Raw genomic sequence first — 17,004 nt, 5'->3', positions numbered from 1 at the left:
GGGAGTTGAACAAATGATCTTATCAAAATCAAGTTATCATCCAGGTGCACTATGCAGCCTAAGGGGCTTCTACAGCAGCAAATAGGAATTTATTTAGCACATCAACAAAAATACGAATTTAGCACATCAACAAAAATACAAAGTTGGGACTAGAGCTTGTCTTGTCAGATAGTTGTTTCCCTAGAACTAAGCTCAGAAATTAACTTGTATGCAATTTCCTCTTTGTGCTTAGATTATTATGTTATTCACTTACACAATGCAACTTTTATTAGGCATATGTGCTAAATCTATTGGCTTAAAAGACTTTCTATAATTAACCTTGGTTCAGTGATAGCATTCTTGCCACTGAGTCAGAAGCTTGTGGATTCAAATCCCACTCCAGAGAATGGAGCACATAATCTAGGCTGACACCTCAGTCCAGTACTGAGGATGATGCTACTCACAGATAAGGTGTTAAAACAAAGCTCCAACAAGGGGAGATATAAAATCCTATATTATTATTTGAAGAAGAGCAAAGGGACTTCTCCCGGTATTCTGGGCAATACTTATCTCTCATTTAACATCTAAAACAGATTACTTGATCATTAACTCACAGCAGTTTGTGGTACATTTCTCTGCAAACGTCGGCTGCCACATTTCCTATATTACAACAGTGGCTACACTTCGGAAGTCCTTGATTGGCTGCAAAGTGCTTTGAAATGTTCCAAGGTCATGAAATATGCTATATAAATACAAGTTCTTTCTTGTTGTTTCCTTAATGCGGAATGGTGCATTGGAAAAGGAAAATGTGTGGTTTGGCTTCTATTACTCTGGGATTTCTATTCCCAGGTTTGGGAGAACAATCTACTGAGAGACTATAAGTTATTTTACTATATTTACTTTAAAAGAATACTTACGTGCAATGAGCTTACTGCATATTTCCTGCCTTTGCTCCTGTTTGCGATTGTACCGAACAAATACACAGAGGGTTCTGGCTGAGGCTCTTTGGACTGGGAGGACATTCTAGATAATAATAATCCCAACCTGAATTTTAGTGTTTTCAGAATTAGCATTTCCTTCAAAAATGGTCATGCAACAATCTATTGATACCAAAGATCCTGCACTAGACATAATAAGTTAAATTTTAAATTATGCTTGCTACTGAAGAGTTCTTCATGAGGTAAAGAACATAAAAGCATACAGGGGGCCTTAACAGAATCTCAATTAACAATTACGCAAGCTTGAAATTAAATGCCAACAGGCAAGTCACTAATGATCTACCCCTTAAGCAAAAAAAACTATCAGAACATCTGAATATTAATAATTATCTAACATCTGAGATTACAATGATATTTTCTAATGATGGCCTAATATCTTCAGACATAAATAAAGCACGCTAAAAGTAGTGATTGTAAAGAAATATTGCAGACATAAATGGAGAAGGCAACAGAAATATATGCTGTTTGTATATTCCAAGTCATGGAAGTGGCAGTTCGATAACAGAGCCGAGAATTACACTACAGAAAAACGTGAATATAATTTGACTTCTGATTTCAAATTAGGTATTTGAAGAAAATATTTGAGATCTAAATGACGTTTGTATGCAAGAAGAATTAATCCGTTGTTAAAATATAGTTACAGATATGAAGGGATGCCTTAAATGCTATTGCGGATTAAATCTGTTTAAATCCACAGAACCAAACAGGATAAAAGTATAAAGTGATAACAGGTTTAAATGTCAGAATGGAATAGAAGAATTATCTATTAGTTTCTTATAAATCAAGCTGAAGGCTATGAGAAAATTTGTAGTATGTACAAATTACAATGTTTTAACTGGGTGAGTCTTAAAATTGTGTTTGCATTGCTTTGTTAAAAAGAGACACACAATAATTGTACACGATTTAGGAATCTTCCTTAGTGTAGAGTTACAAAATAAACTCAAGCAAATTGGAAAAATAATCCCCTTCATCTGGGATTGTGTATCACAGCTTTCACATTATTTCAAAAATTATTAAAAATTACATTAGAGATAGGTCTTACATTTGTCGTCATTATTCTAAACATCATAGGCAAAAACTTGTAGTATATCTGATCACTTGAAATGACTTGCGGCAGACAGGAAAACGTCAATAACAATTTCTCATGTATTCTCCATTTTAAAGAAGTGGCAGCTCTCTGTTCAGCCACTGAGAGAGCTGGGATCAGATCAGGAACATGTACCTGGCAACAGAATTTCCAATTAAATAAAATCTATTAAATTGCAGTTATCTATCTATATCTATATGCACACAAATACTTGACAAAGCCAAACATTTACATTTAGTAACTTGTTCATACCTTGCCTAAACAATCAATTAAATTATTGCACACTGGGGTATTGCAGTATATAATACAAAAGTAAGATTGCCATTATAACCAACATGTCTTCTGCAAACCTGCCTCAAAAATACAATAATTCCAGTTTATTACTTTATTTATACACTTCCTTGCTAGAATTGTAATGCTTTCTTTTGGGATGAGGGGATTGTTGTCATGAAAGTATAATAATTTTCATAATATTTGTCTGATTTATTATGAAGTAGGTTTATGGAGGTAAATGTTGTTGGATCTGTCTGTGTGTGATTGAATTACATTTGGAGTCAAGTAGGCTGCAAGCTTTAACTCATCAAAAGAAGCTAGGTGCTTGACATGCTAATGATTAAACATGGATGTGAGCTTAGTTTGTAAGGTGCGAGGGAATTTGCATTTTTAGATAGATAAAGGGAGATTTGGATTTCAAAGGGATTTTAATCTGTTTATAACTAGCCAGATAAGCAAGGCTAAGGAATGTGTTTATTTTTCCCAAACATTACTGACAATAAATAGTAGCAACATGAAGGTTTTTATATTGTGAGGCAGATAGTTTCAAAGACATATGAAACAATAGAATTTACATATTAAAAACAGAGAAACATATATAAAGGAGAATGAGGCTGTGTGTCAAGAGAAGGCCATGTGAGAACTAACAAAAGTACGTGCAATAGCATCAATAAAGCCTCCAGCATTTGTGCATAAGTCTGCTGTCTACCGAAACTGAAGCTAAAGAAATTCCATTTGGAATTCCATTGTCCAGGGTATTGTGTTAATTTGTTGGACCTGTTTAAAATATAAAATTTATTTTTGGACCACTACCTTAAAGGGAGTGTAACTGGGAGTCAGCTTAATTAGGAATTTTAGGAATTATTATAATAGTAATTGTAGTCTTATGTATGTGCTTGACATCTTTTATTTTGTTAATAAATATTTTAATTTTTAAAAAAATCTCTACAAGTCTTGGTGGACTTATTACTTCTGAATTCAGTGCACGCATCTCGAAATAAAAATTACAAAACTGTTGTGATAGCATGACCAAGTTTCCCTCGTGGATTTGGTCCACCTGGCACACATCCTCTGCTGCATCCTAACATTTGAATTGTGATGCTTCTAGTCATTACTAAATGGGAAAGATTTAGAACAGACCTAACAGCTCAAGAGTGTGCATCCATGAGGCACAGCATGCCATCAGCAACAGCAGAACTGTATTCAACCACAATGTGCAACCTCATGTCCTAGCATATCCTTCACTCTACCATTGCCATCGAGGCAAAGGAACAACCCTGTTCAATGAGGACTGCAGGCGGGCATGCCAGGGGTAGCACCAGCTTACCTAAAAACAAGGTGCCTGCCTAGTGAAGTTACAACAAAGGACTATTTGGATGCTAAGCAAGAGGTGATAGAGTGAAGCAATTCAACAATCAGTGAATCAGATCAAACCCCTGGAGTCCTGTGATATCAAGTCATAAATGGTGGTGGTCAATTAAGCACCTAGTCAGAAGAGGAGGCTCCACAAATACCCCCATCCTCAATGATGGGGGAGCATAGCACATCAGTGCAAGGAGCAAGGCTGAAGCATTTGCAACCATCTTCAGGCAGAAGTGCCAAATGGATGATCCATCTTGGCCTCCTCCTGAGTTCCCCAGCATCAAACTGAGAGTCTTCAACCAATTAGATTCATTCCACCTGATATCAAGAAACAGCTGAAGGTACTGGATACAACAAAGGCTATGAGTCTTGACAATATTCCAGCACTAATACGGTAGACTTGTGCTCCAGAACTAGCTGTGTTCTGAATCAAGCTACTGGCATCTACTCAACAACATGGAAAATTGTCCAAATATGTCCAGTCCAGAAAAAGCAGGACAAATCCAATCTTGGCAATTACTGCTTCAGTCAACTTTCAATCATTAGAAAATGAAAGGTGTCATTGTCAGTGCTATCAAGTAGCCATTACACAGAAATAACCTGCTCACCGATGCTTAGGTTGGGCTCCACCAGGGCCACTTGGCTCCTGACCTAATTACAGCCTTGGTCCAAACATGGACAAACAGCTAAATTCAAGAGATGAGGTGAGAGCAACTGCTCTTGACATCAAGACAGTATTGGCATCAAGCAGGCCAAACAAAATCACCAAATGGGAATGAGGGGGAAAACTGTCCAATGGTTGAAGTCATACCTAGCACAAAGCATGGAGGCCCAATCATCTCAGTCCCAGGACATTACTCCATGAGTTCTTCAGGATAGTGCCTAGGCCCAACCATCTTCAGCTGCTTCATCAATGACCTTCCCCCATCATAAGGTCAGAAGTGAGTATGTTCATTGATGATTGCACTATATTCACTGTCATTCATGGCTCCTCAAGTATTGAAGCATCCACTTGCAGCAAGATCTGGACAATATTCAGTCTTGGGCTGTTAAGTGGCAAGTACCATTTGTGCCACCGAAGTGGCAGACAATGACCATCTCCCAACAAGGGAGAGTCCAACCATCTCCCCTTGACATTCAATGGCATTATCATCACTGAATCCCCCACCATCTACATTCTGGGAATTACAATTGACCAGAAACTTAACTGGACTAGCCATATAAATACTGTGGCTGCAAAAGCAGGTCAGAGGCTGGGAATTCCCTAAATTCCCTAAAGCATGTTCACTATCTACAAGGCATAAGTCAGGACCATTATGGAAGTTCTCTCCACTTGCCTGGATGAGTGCAGCTCCAACAACACTCAATGAGCATGACATGACATCATCCAGCTTGATATGGCACCCCAACCGTCACCATAAACATTCATTCCTTCCACCACTGGCACATAGTGGTAGCCGTTTGTATCATTTACAAGTTGTGCTGAAGGAACTCATGAGACCACCTTCAGCAGCAACTTGCAAATCCACAGCCTCGCCCATCTAGAAGGACAAGGATAGCAAATGCATGGGAACACCACCATCTGCAAATTCCCCACCAAGCCACGCAACATCCTGACTTGGAACTATATCATTGTTCCTTCACTGTCACTTGGTCAAAAACCTAGAACTCCCTTCTTAGCAGCACTCTGGGTGCACCTACACAAGATAGAGCATAGTGATTCAAGATGGTAGCTCACCACCCCTTTCTCAAGGGAAATTCAGGATGGGCAACATCTGCGCCAGGCGCATCCCATGCAAGTATTAAAAGGTCAGGGGTGAAAAACTGGAGCATTTTGCTTATGATGCAACAGGGAGTTAACTGTATGGTATGGCGGCAGTAAAATATTTATGAGACATGCCTAACTATTAAAGTTAAGTGATGAATCAGTTTTTGCCAGAATTTTTTCATTCAGTAAGTACAAATATAGGTCATGAAAATGTAATATTTTTAGTTTTACCATGCTCTCTAATGGTCTGCAGTAAACATCAATAGGGGACAAGTACAACATTCATTATTGAATCATAAGTTTTCTGTATTACAAATGTGCGGAAAGGGCAACATTGACAAATCAAAATTGAGATAATTTGATCATTACAAAGTACTGTTTAGTAGTAAAATACTGACATATTTACATGGTAAATACTAGATAGGCAGTCTTTCTGACATTACTGTTGCTTTGGTAACCTTCAGTGATCCTTGCAAGTAATCACCTGAAAAGCATCATTATGATGACTAATTGTTTGATTGCTCATCAAAATTTTTCAGTGGTCACAGTAGGAAAAGCTATTTTAGTGATAAAGGGTTTTGATTACTATAGTACTAAAATATCATAATATTGAATAGATTACCTTACTCTCTGACCCCACATGGTCTCCTCCTGTAATGACAAATCTCAGAATTTCTGGAAGATGATCAAGAAGTGCATCCAATACCTAGATATGACAAAGCAATGAACCCAGCAGTTATACAGCATGACTGCATCAAGAGTTAATTATGGCAAATTTATAAAAGGATTATTCTGCATGTACAGTGATCAGTGTTGCCAGAACATAAAGTTCTTAAAAAGCACAGACTGCTCACTCTTATAGTAGTGGTCACCATTGTTCAAAAAAAGATTATATTGCATATAATTAGGTGAACCAGAACCATCATATTTTTTCTTACAAAGTCTAAAATACATTGTGAATCAATATGTCCTCTTTGCATCAAAAGATACTCTAGCATAAATTTCAGAGAAGAGATCAAAGGTTGAATTTTAACTTACCTGACTCAGCAGCAATAACATGTGGGTGGTGGGGGGGAGATGCGGATTGTAGAATGCAAAGTTCCCTAGAAGACGGGGTTCCCCACATTCAATCCTATGGGGGAGCGGGGTCGGTTGGTGGGGGGTGGGGGGGTGGGAGAGCGGTTTAGGAATTTGGGGGCCTTGGTGGGGGAACAGAGATGGTAGGTAGGTGGGAAATCGCAAGGGTCATGGGGTAATCGTGGAGGGTTGCGTCCAGGAAGTGCTAACCCAAGGCTAAGGAAACTCAACCATCCAAAGTTAAGTTCAAAATGGTGAATAATATTTAAAGTGCCAAGCTGCTTCTTGGGGGCAGGTTGTTTGCCCAAACCCACCCCACCTCCAACAAAGCCTGAAATGAGGGGAGTTGTGGTCAGAATTCAGGTCTTTTAACCCTTTAACCCCAGCCAACCCAACCCAGCCCATGCTTCGGGATTATGAATCATCCCCCCCCCCCACCGGACTCATTTTATTATGACATATATAAGGGAGGAATTAAATTTTCAGCATTAAATGCCAATGACAAATAGCAAATCTGTTGACTGATCAAATAGATTGATCAAATTAGAAGATTAAAATAAGGGATGAAAAGTTATCTGAAAAATTCAACTATATAACTCCGTTCCAACAGACTAATCTATAGAGAAGGAAGGCAAGCAATGCTGTTATGAAAACAGAGAAAACATCACCTCAATGATGATCAACAAGCAGGAAAAGATGCCGGCAGCAAAATTTTGAATGAATTTAAGTTCAAGAGGATGGAAAACCAGCAATCTGAATATTTTAATCTAGAGGTGACAAAGTCATGCATGAGGGGTTCAGCAACAGATGGACTTAGAGAGAGGCAAAGGCAAGTGGCATTCAATGTGGAAGTAAACGTCCTTTGTAATTGACAGGATTACGGGGTCAGATCCTCAGCTTAGGATCAAGTAGCATCCAAGATTGAAAACAGTAGGGTTGAGGGTTGATGGTTCAGAGCTGGTGGAGAGGTAGAATTGGATGTTGTCAGCATACGTGTGGAAGCTGATCCAATGTCTGTAGATGATACCACCAAGGGGCAGAACATAGAATCAAGAAGAGTAGGGGGTCCAGGGTAAATGGATGCAACAGCAGAGAGATGAGAGGAGAACCATTACAGAGAGTCTACGGCTTTGATCATATTAGGTTGCAGAGGTTACAGAGGATGAGGAGGAATAATGCACCACAGTATCTTTATTTTTTAGTTATAATTCATCTGCTACACAAGATAGCCTCACCAGAAGAAAGGAGAGCTCATCCACCTAGGATTTAGAGCAGAGATCAGCACAGACCTACTAGAAATGTACGCTTTTCAGATAATTGGTGATCACAAAGAGTTCGGCTCTCTGGCAGGCTAACAAAGTATTCTGACGATCACTTAGCCCTCATTAGTGAGGTCCTTGGTAGAGGTCTGCACCCTCAACTCTTTCTTCAAAGGACAGAGGGAGTTCAAATTAAGTAAAAATATACATCCAGTTTTCAAGGCAACTGAAGGATCAGAAATTAATCATGACTAGGCTCCCCACCCCCTTTCTTGTAAAACCCACCCCAGTTCTCTGAACCTCTCAACATATTTTACAACAAATGGAACAACAACCTGCATTTATATAGCGCCTTTAATGTAACGAAACATCCCAAAGCACATCATTAAGCAAAATCTGACAAAATTTACATAAAGAGACATTAGGGCAGGTGATCAAAAGCTTGGTTAAAGGGGTAAGAGTGAAGGAGCATTTTAAAGGAGAAAAGAGAGATAGAGAGGTTGAGAGGTTTAAGGCCTCGGCAACTGAAGGCACGGCCACCAAAGATGGAGCAAGTGAAATCTGAATGCTCAAGAGACCAGAATTAGAGGTGTGCAGATATTGCAAGAGGGTTGAGGAGCTGGAGGAGATTATTTAGATTGGTGGGGGGGGGGACACGGCGCACGCGCGGCGGGGAAGAGAGAGAGAGAGAGGGTGGGCCATGGAATGATTTGAAAACAAGGATGAGATTTTTAAAATTGAAACGTTGCTTAACTGGGAGCCAATATTAGTCAACGAGCACAGCAGTGATGGGTGGGTGCAAGTTAAAACATGAGCAGCAGAGGTTTAGATTATCTCAAGTTTATGGAAGGTAGAATGTGGGAGGCAGGCCAGGAGTGCATTGGAATAGTCAAGTATAGAGGTAACAAAGGCATGCATGAGGGTTTCAGCAGCTGATCAGCTGAGGCAGGACCACAGTCAGGTGGTGTCTGAGAGGTGGAAATAGGTGGCATTTGGCATGGCATGGATATGTGGTTGGAAGCTCATCTTGAAGCCAATTACGACACCAATGTTGCAAACAGTTTGGTTCCGCTTCAGACAGTTGTCAAGGAGAGGGATGGTGTCACTGTCTAGGGAACAGGGTTTGTAGTCGGGACCAAAGGCAATAGTTTCGGTCTTTAATTGGAAGAAATTTCTGCTTATCCAGTAATGGGCATTGGACAGGCTGTCTTATAATTTAGAGACATGCATCATTTTTTCATGATACTGTAAATTCTTGTGTGCTGAATATTACTTATTAATAGCTAGTTAATTTATCTGAACAGGGGTGTCTCTAAGTTATTTAAATCAATTATGTTGCGATTGCCAATGTTAAATAGTAGGAAAAGATAATGATCTTCAAAAAGGAAAGAAGTTTGCAGTAGCTGGTACACTTGAGAAAGATAAATGACTTGAACATAATTGAGAGCCCTTAAGAGATTTTTCTAACCTACACCACGACATCATTTGGCTTCTCTGCCAATGCCATTATGGATTTTAAAAAGTGCGTTTAGCATATCTAACTATTCTTTCCTAACATGCTAGATAATGAACACTGTACATAAATATTGATCAAAGGCTAAGGGGAAGACAGGAAAATACTGAAGAGTATTTATTTGAAAACTTTTGATAAACTACACAAAATCATTAAAGCAAAAAGGCAGCAACACAGCCTTTGCATTGTTTGCTTCTCGGGACAACTGGTGTGACTGAATGATCCTGCTGCCAACAAAGCTATATTTTCCTGGTTTTACTAGTGGGTTATGCAAGATGCTCCCAGAACAAAACATCCCCAATTTTCTTTTTGTTCCTACTCATCAAGTTTGACTGCAGGTTTTCTCTTCCATTTCTTTCCCACAATTTGAAGGTTTACAGTACAACCCAAGTAATAAAGCAAGCCTGTTTTAAAAAAAAAGCCCAAATCGCATCTATCTTCTTGTCCACATCAGCCCTCCATACAACTATTTCTTCTTTTACCAATATTCAGCTCTGACTCCTTTCTTACTTTTTCAATCCCTTCTAATTATATTATGTCACAATATATTTCTATTCTTGGCCCCTTTACAGCAAGGTTTCTCTCAACAATGGCAAATCTAGGTCTTCCGGTAAAATAGCTGTTTGCCATTCACCACACCCTATGCATTGCAATATGCATATTTTAATCTTTCTTTTACTTTTTTTTTAAGCCATGCTCATTTTCCTTCTTGACCTTTGCTACTGAACATGCCTTTACTACGTGCACAGCTTTTTTTGTTCCAATAGTCAAACTTGAACACTGGGCCGACATGCAGCCAATGCTTTGCAACCCAGAGGCTCTCTTCACCCTCCCATATGTCCGACTCATATGCAGCTGATCTAGATCATGGGTTTGCTAATGCATTGAAAGTTCATGCTCAATTCTCCAGTGTCTTGAAGTTGACTTTTGTATGAGCTAACCTGAAGACTCTGGTGCAGTGAGGGTAAACAAAATTCGAACTAGGAGTCTAGTACCAGCATTCAGCAGTTAAGCCTGTCATATCTGCATTCCTACATTACAACAGCAACTATACTTCTGAAGTACTTCATTGGTGGTATGGCACTTTGGAATGTCCGGAGATGTGAAAGGTGCTGTATAAATGCAAGTGCTTTCTTTCTTCTTTAATCATTGTGCTGAGTCTGGAGCAGGCTTCAAATTACACAATACAATTAAGAAAAAGAAATGTTTGTGAAAGCTGATAACTAGGTAAGTTCGTAGTACTGAACAAAATTTCAAAGCATAAGATGACATAAGTTGATGGCTATAGTGGGGGGTGCAAATGGGTTTGCCAATGAAGACAAGGCACAAATCTATTACGGAGTTTGTAGCAATGGTAGAAGAAAACTGTGAATTAAAAGTGGAAAAAATACTTACAAAATTTGGAGACTTTTATTCTCAAACCAAAAAACCTCAAAAAAATGGCAAAGAATTAAATAATTCCTTAGGTAAAGCTGATGATATGTTATTTACCTTACCTCTAATGATTCATCTTGTAAAAGCGCAATCAGTTCTTTGTGAACTATGTGAACACTGGAGCCTAGCAGCTTAATGACCTACAAGTATAAAATGCACAAAACATTATACATTGACCTACTTAAAGAGCATTACACTCCAGTAAGGAATGAATTGATTACCTGTAAAGTAAAATAGTTCTTTGAGAACTACAGCAAAAAATTTGCATTATCTCAATAGTTCAACACATATAAGAAATACTATGAATGAAAAAATGTTCCATAAAGTTCTAGATTTCTTTAATTCAATTTCAAATATTCAGTGATTGAAAATGAAATACCACAGCAGAAAAAGCAGGCATTTCTAAAGTCAAACAAACCTTACAATATTTGAATTTTGATAATTTACAAGAATTTACTCATTGACCATGTCTTCCCCTAAATCTGTAACCTTCAGTCCGACAAGCCTCCATTCCTCCAAATCTGGCCTATTGCACATCCTGAAATCTTTTCAGTCCACCAATGACACAGTGCCTTTAATCATCTAGGTCCTACATTCTAAAATTCCCTCCCTACACTTCCCCTTCTTCCTGCCTCCTGTTTCTTTTTGTTTTTCTCACTCCTTATTGAATGTGTTGACATTTTGCTGGTATCTAGTCCAATAAGTACTGAGTCACCCTCTGGCACCTTGTCCAAACATGTCTGTGGGATTTAACGACTTGCTGGTTAAAATCACCTAACTACCAAAGGACAATCAGAAATAAATTGGACATTTTGATAATACCTAAATGTGACAGAAATAGTTTGGGACATGCATTTTATCCAACCTCTTTACTTGTATGAAAGGGAAATGAAAATAATTGTTATAAAAAAAGTTTGTGTGGAATTACCTTATGCAATGTGAATATGGTATGTATTAAAGTACATTACACAAAATTTTCTTTCTTTTTATGCATTCACAGAAGGTGTGCGCGACTGGCAAGGCCAGCATTTATTGTCGATCCTAATTGCCCTCAAGAAGGTGCTGGGAAACCACCTTCTTGAACTGTTGTAGTTCCTGTGGTGAAGATATTCCCAGTAATTAGATAAAGGAGTTCCATGATTTTTGAGCCAATGATGCCGAAGGTCAACAATTTTCAAGTTAGGGTGGCGTGTGAATTGGAGGAGAACTTGCAGTTCCGATGTGCCTGCAACCTTTGTCCTTCTATGCGGTAGAGAGTGTGGGTTTGGGAGGTGCTGTCAAAGAAGCTTTGGCAATTTGCTGAAGTGTATCTTGTAGATAGTACACACTGCAGCCGTGTTGTGCTGTTGATGGAAGAAGTGTGTTTAAGGTGCCAGATGTGGTGCCAATCAAACACGTGGCTTTGTCCTGGATGGCTTGGAGCTCCTTCAGTGCTGGTGGAGCTGCACTCAACCAGATAAGTTGAGTCAGGATGTCAGTCACTTGCCACAGAATATCAAGCCTCTGACTTGCTCTCAACCAACCACATAAAAAGCTATGGCTACGAGTTAAGTCAATGGTGATCCTCAGAATATTAATGGTGGGGGGTGTGATGATAGCAATGCTGTTGAATATCAAGGGGAAATGGTTACACTTTCTTTTGTTGGGGATGGTTATTGCTTGGCACTCGTGCAGCAGAAAGGTTACTTGCCAATTATCAGCCCAGGCCTGGATGTTCAGGTCTTGTTGCATGTGGGCACAAACTGCTCTGACCTCATGATGGAGGGAAGCTTGTTGGTCAATCAGCTGAAGATGGCTGGTTCTAGGATATTACTGAGAAACCCCTGCAGTGATGTTCTAAGATGATTTGCCTCCTACAACCACCTCCTTCTGTACAAGATATGATTCCAGCCAATGGAGAGTTCTCCCCATAATTCCCATTGACTTAATTTTTACTAGGGTTCCTTGATGCCACATTTGGGAAAGTGCTGTTTGCTGTCAAGGGTAGCATTCACCATTGAAATTTGGCTCATTTGTTTTATGCTTGGACTGAGGCTGAAATGAGGTCTGAAGCCCAGTGATCCTGACAGGCCCCAGGTTAAGCGGTGAGCAGGTTATTGGTGACTAAGTGACACATTATAGAATTGCTGATGACACACTCCACCACATTGTTGATGGTTAAAAGTAGGCTAATGGGGCTGTAATTGGCCAGATTGGGTTTGATCTGCATTTTTGTGAACAGAGCATACCTTGGCATTGTAGCTGTACAAGAACAACTTGGTTAGAGATGTGGCTAGTTTCGGAGCACAAATGTTTAGTGCTACTGCCGGATGTTGTCAGGGTCTGTAGTGTTTGTCATCTGCATTATGCTCAACTGATCCTTGATATCACGTGGAGTGAACTGAATTGGCTGAAGATGGGCATCGGTATTGGTGGGGACCTCAGGAGGATACAGGGCACACCACGTCAACACAGAACAGAAGTATTTTTAGCTTTTTGTTTTTAAGCTGTTTCTTTAGTTTTCTGAGATATAGAATGAAAGTTGCCTATACTCTTATCAATAAATCAGCAATATCACTTGGGGTTGAAAAGGGAATTTTACTTGTGTGCCATGTTTGAATGCCCTCCAGCCAAGAAGCACTCTATAGCTTGAGGATAGATTCCATACTGCAAAAGAGCAGTTCCTGTCGTTCACCTTACTGGAACTATCACACGCTGGTGAAAGAAACCAGTCAGGAGTTGACCAGCTGCCCGGAAAAAGGGAGGATTCTCATGGAAAAGAATAGAGGAGTTGCCGATAAGTAAGAGTTATGGAATATTCAAAACTCCTGACTTCCTAAATGGCCTGTTTTCCCCTGCAGTCAATCCACAATAACTCTACTATTTCTGTGTCAGTCAGATTTGATGAACCTTTGGTGCCAGGTATACACTATAATTATCTTGAAATTTCCAGTGTCAAGCCACTGTACTCCACTCCATGTTTCTAAGCAACAACATTTTGATTCCTAAAGCATTAGCTTTGAGACTGAATGTTTTATTTTCCCTTTTGATTCTGAACTACTCCCTGGCCTTGAAGGGTCAAGAGGTAACTACTTTATTTTCAGAACAATTGCTTCCATCTATTCAAGTAGGAAGCAATTAGTGTTGCATTGTGCGTTGTAGGGGTTCATGTGAAGCAAGCATTGTTTGCATCTGTCCAATTTGAAAAATTTGTTTTGCAACAAGCACAAAGGAGTTTGAAATTATTCACAACAGAAACTGGAAAGTCATGTGACAATGAGTTGGGGTTTGCCAATTTGTACCATATCCAGAAAAAATTAAGAGTTGCAGTCATTTAGATAACAATAGGTAGAGCAATGAAATACTACTATAACTGATCAAAAACAAAAACACAGAACTAAAGAGATAAGGCACTCACCTGGTTGAGTTTATTCTGAAAATATTATTATGGGTGAGAAACTAACAGGAGACAGTAACAATTTTATTCCTTGTTGTCTGTTTTGTCCACTTCTGAAGAAACTGGGTATGATTCTATGAGCATGAGGAGCTGTTATACATGCTTTTGCCATTGTTGATGAGTGTTAGCAGACTATCCTAGCCAAGCCTGATCCTATCCTTTCTCAACATTGGCATGGGCAAATACATAGGCATAGTGACCATTTTCCCCACTTCAATGTGAGCAATAAGCATCATTTTGATTTTAGAGACTACTGCTGACTTCATAAATCATCCTGCTGCACCACCATGCTAAATTATGAAGCAAAATCGTGAAGAGCTACTGGAAAACACTTACTTCATGGAAGCCAGTAGCAACAGTACGTCGGACAAGAGTTTCAGGATCATGACAGAGGGTTGAAAAAGTGGGATAAAGTTCAGAGTAGAAACATTTTGGATCCACAAAAAGTATCATGGCCTGTGTGGAAAAACGCAGAATTAAGCCAAGCAAGAACAAATGTATCCTGAAGTGATGCATTTATTTGGGGTTGAATAATTTAGTAATTGCACAAGCAATAAAGTCTGGAATATTTTACAAATTCAAATTTAGTAAAAAAATTCAGGAACTCAGATATAAATCGATGGAATAAAGCTTGTATAATCCTGTACATTAAAATATATGTAAATCCCTTAATGGCCTTAATCCACTCTCTCTCTATAGCCTCCTCCATCCTGCAAGCCCATGCCCCAGCACTTTACTCTTTATTTTGTGCATCTTCCCCCTTCCTTTGCCCAACCATTGACAGCTGTGCCTTCAGCTGACTTAGGCCTACAATGGAATTCCCTCTCTAAAACCCTTTGTCTATCCACTTTCCTCTCCTTCTTGAAGATCCTCCTTATGGTCTACCTCTTTGACCAAACTTTTGGTTGCCAATCCTCATAGCTCCTCTTTTGTCCATTTACACCTTTATGAAAGAGTTTGGCACATTTTTTCATTTAAAGGTGCTACATAAATGAAAGTTGCTGATATTGTACATGGGGAATCATACCAAATGCAGTATTCTGGTGAAGTGGGCTTGAAGGAAAAGTCATGATATTCAGGATACTTAAGTAATGCAGTCTTCACTTTGAAGTCATATATTCTGTCCTTATTTTTATGTAATTTTAATATTTAATTGTTATATATCTTATCCCAGTGTGCACATTCTACCTATAAAACTTTAATTCCCATCATCATCTTTTCCAATTTATTAATTCTAATATCCATATTTATAATGAAAACTACCTATGTAAATTGTAGCCAATCTTCCCTGCTTTTTGGCACTGGGGGGTCATTTTGCATTTCCACATCCAATCCACTGGTTAACTATGCGGCATTAAGTTGTTGATTTTTCTTCATTGGGTTAATTCTGAGGGAAAGCTTTAAGTAATTGCTGAGATTTAATAATGTTTGGGCCATGAGGTGGCCCCCTGTGCAATGAGGCTTGGCCTTAAGGTTATTCACACTCTGGTCTCCTTCCTTCAACCCTGTTAACTGAGTTTGTGAGGGCTTCCCTCTCACCTATTGATTAAATTAGGTAGGCCATGACCACAGTCACATCGTCCGCCCCCTGCCAGACATTGAGAAAAAGCCAGCCCATTCTGAATCAGAACTGCTCCATGCCCTGATTGTGAAGCAACCTATTGTCTGCTCCAACAGTTAATTATCTGACTATAGTTATAATCTAGACTTCCTCATCCCTCCTCTAAAAAAAGGACAGTTTGAAATAGGAAGAGAATAATTTTACAATGGTTAAAAAAATAAACATTATATCAATATTCAGTTAAGAGTTATTTCTAATTATTTCTAATATTCCTAAAATAGTTCTCCTCCCTCTGCCCCTTTCCCATCCTTTTGCACCCAGTTCCCTCCTTCTTGCCTCTTCCATCACTCTACCCACATCCCTTTCTCTCTTCTCCTCCCTTTTCCTAAGGGGAGACAGGAAACAAGTCAGAGTAGGCAGGATAATCCCCATAAACACTACCCGAAATCAAGGCTCCAGATGCTAATGGCAGCTTTCCCCACCTTGCCTTGCCAAACACCATCTCGAACCACAAGGAAAGAAAATGAGAGACAGAACAGGATGACAAGGAATAAAGAAAAAATTCTGGTAATAAATTAAGAAATGAGAAAGAGAAAGACAGAAGCAGAGGAGGAGAGAAAGAATCAGGATCACAGATTGTAGAGACTGGTACAGGGGTCCACATTTCCCATGTACAGATGGAGAATAGTTATAATACTAGAGTTATTACACTATCTGTACATTGTGACAGGCTGAGTAGTGCAACACAAAACAAATCTATAGGTTAAGATCAGCATTTTATAATCAGTACTTACTGGCAAGTTATAGGCACAATTCTGTCTGACAGACACATACTTTGCATCCATATCTGCTGCATAGAATTGAGTTGTGTGATCACTTTGACCGTTTTCATGTTGTAGGCCTAATGTACTAAATTTCTTGTAGAAATCCAAAAACCACAAATGTTGTTCATCAGTTAAATTCCCTAAATGGGGAAAAAAGATAATGATTGAAAATAGTGTGTCTTGACAGACGCTGCTAATGGGATCACCAAACCTGATTCTTAGCTGTGTTTCAGTCAATATGTTAGCAGTCAAATAGGAAAGAAGAAATACTTAGCATTGTCCACTTCATTACTCAGAATTAAGTAAGTGAATTAAAAGTAGGAGACATTTGGGAAATAGTACTGCAACATAATTAGGTTCAATGCAAGAATACAAAAGAAAAAAAGTTTTAATCCAAGAATGCTAATTATAATAAGATTTAAGTCATCAAGGG

At 39.0% G+C, this 17,004-nt stretch overlaps 1 protein-coding gene across 1 annotated transcript in view; it reads right to left on the bottom strand.

The window, feature by feature from the left end:
* ppp4r4 (protein phosphatase 4, regulatory subunit 4) overlaps positions 1 to 17,004 on the bottom strand; it is a 163,599-nt gene that overhangs the window by 26,181 nt on the left and 120,414 nt on the right. The window contains exons 10-15 of the mRNA XM_041214211.1: positions 16,542 to 16,711; positions 14,523 to 14,642; positions 10,813 to 10,890; positions 6,090 to 6,173; positions 2,020 to 2,199; positions 897 to 1,002 (exon numbers count right to left, since the gene is read on the bottom strand). Of these exons, the coding sequence (XP_041070145.1) occupies positions 897 to 1,002; positions 2,020 to 2,199; positions 6,090 to 6,173; positions 10,813 to 10,890; positions 14,523 to 14,642; positions 16,542 to 16,711 (738 nt within the window). The remainder of the gene's footprint in view (positions 1 to 896; positions 1,003 to 2,019; positions 2,200 to 6,089; positions 6,174 to 10,812; positions 10,891 to 14,522; positions 14,643 to 16,541; positions 16,712 to 17,004) is intronic.

Source organism: Carcharodon carcharias, chromosome 20 (assembly GCF_017639515.1).
Source record: "Carcharodon carcharias isolate sCarCar2 chromosome 20, sCarCar2.pri, whole genome shotgun sequence".
Taxonomy (NCBI): domain Eukaryota; kingdom Metazoa; phylum Chordata; class Chondrichthyes; order Lamniformes; family Lamnidae; genus Carcharodon; species Carcharodon carcharias.
Note: the sequence above shows the minus strand (reverse complement) of the source record. Positions and strands in the feature narration are given on the sequence as shown.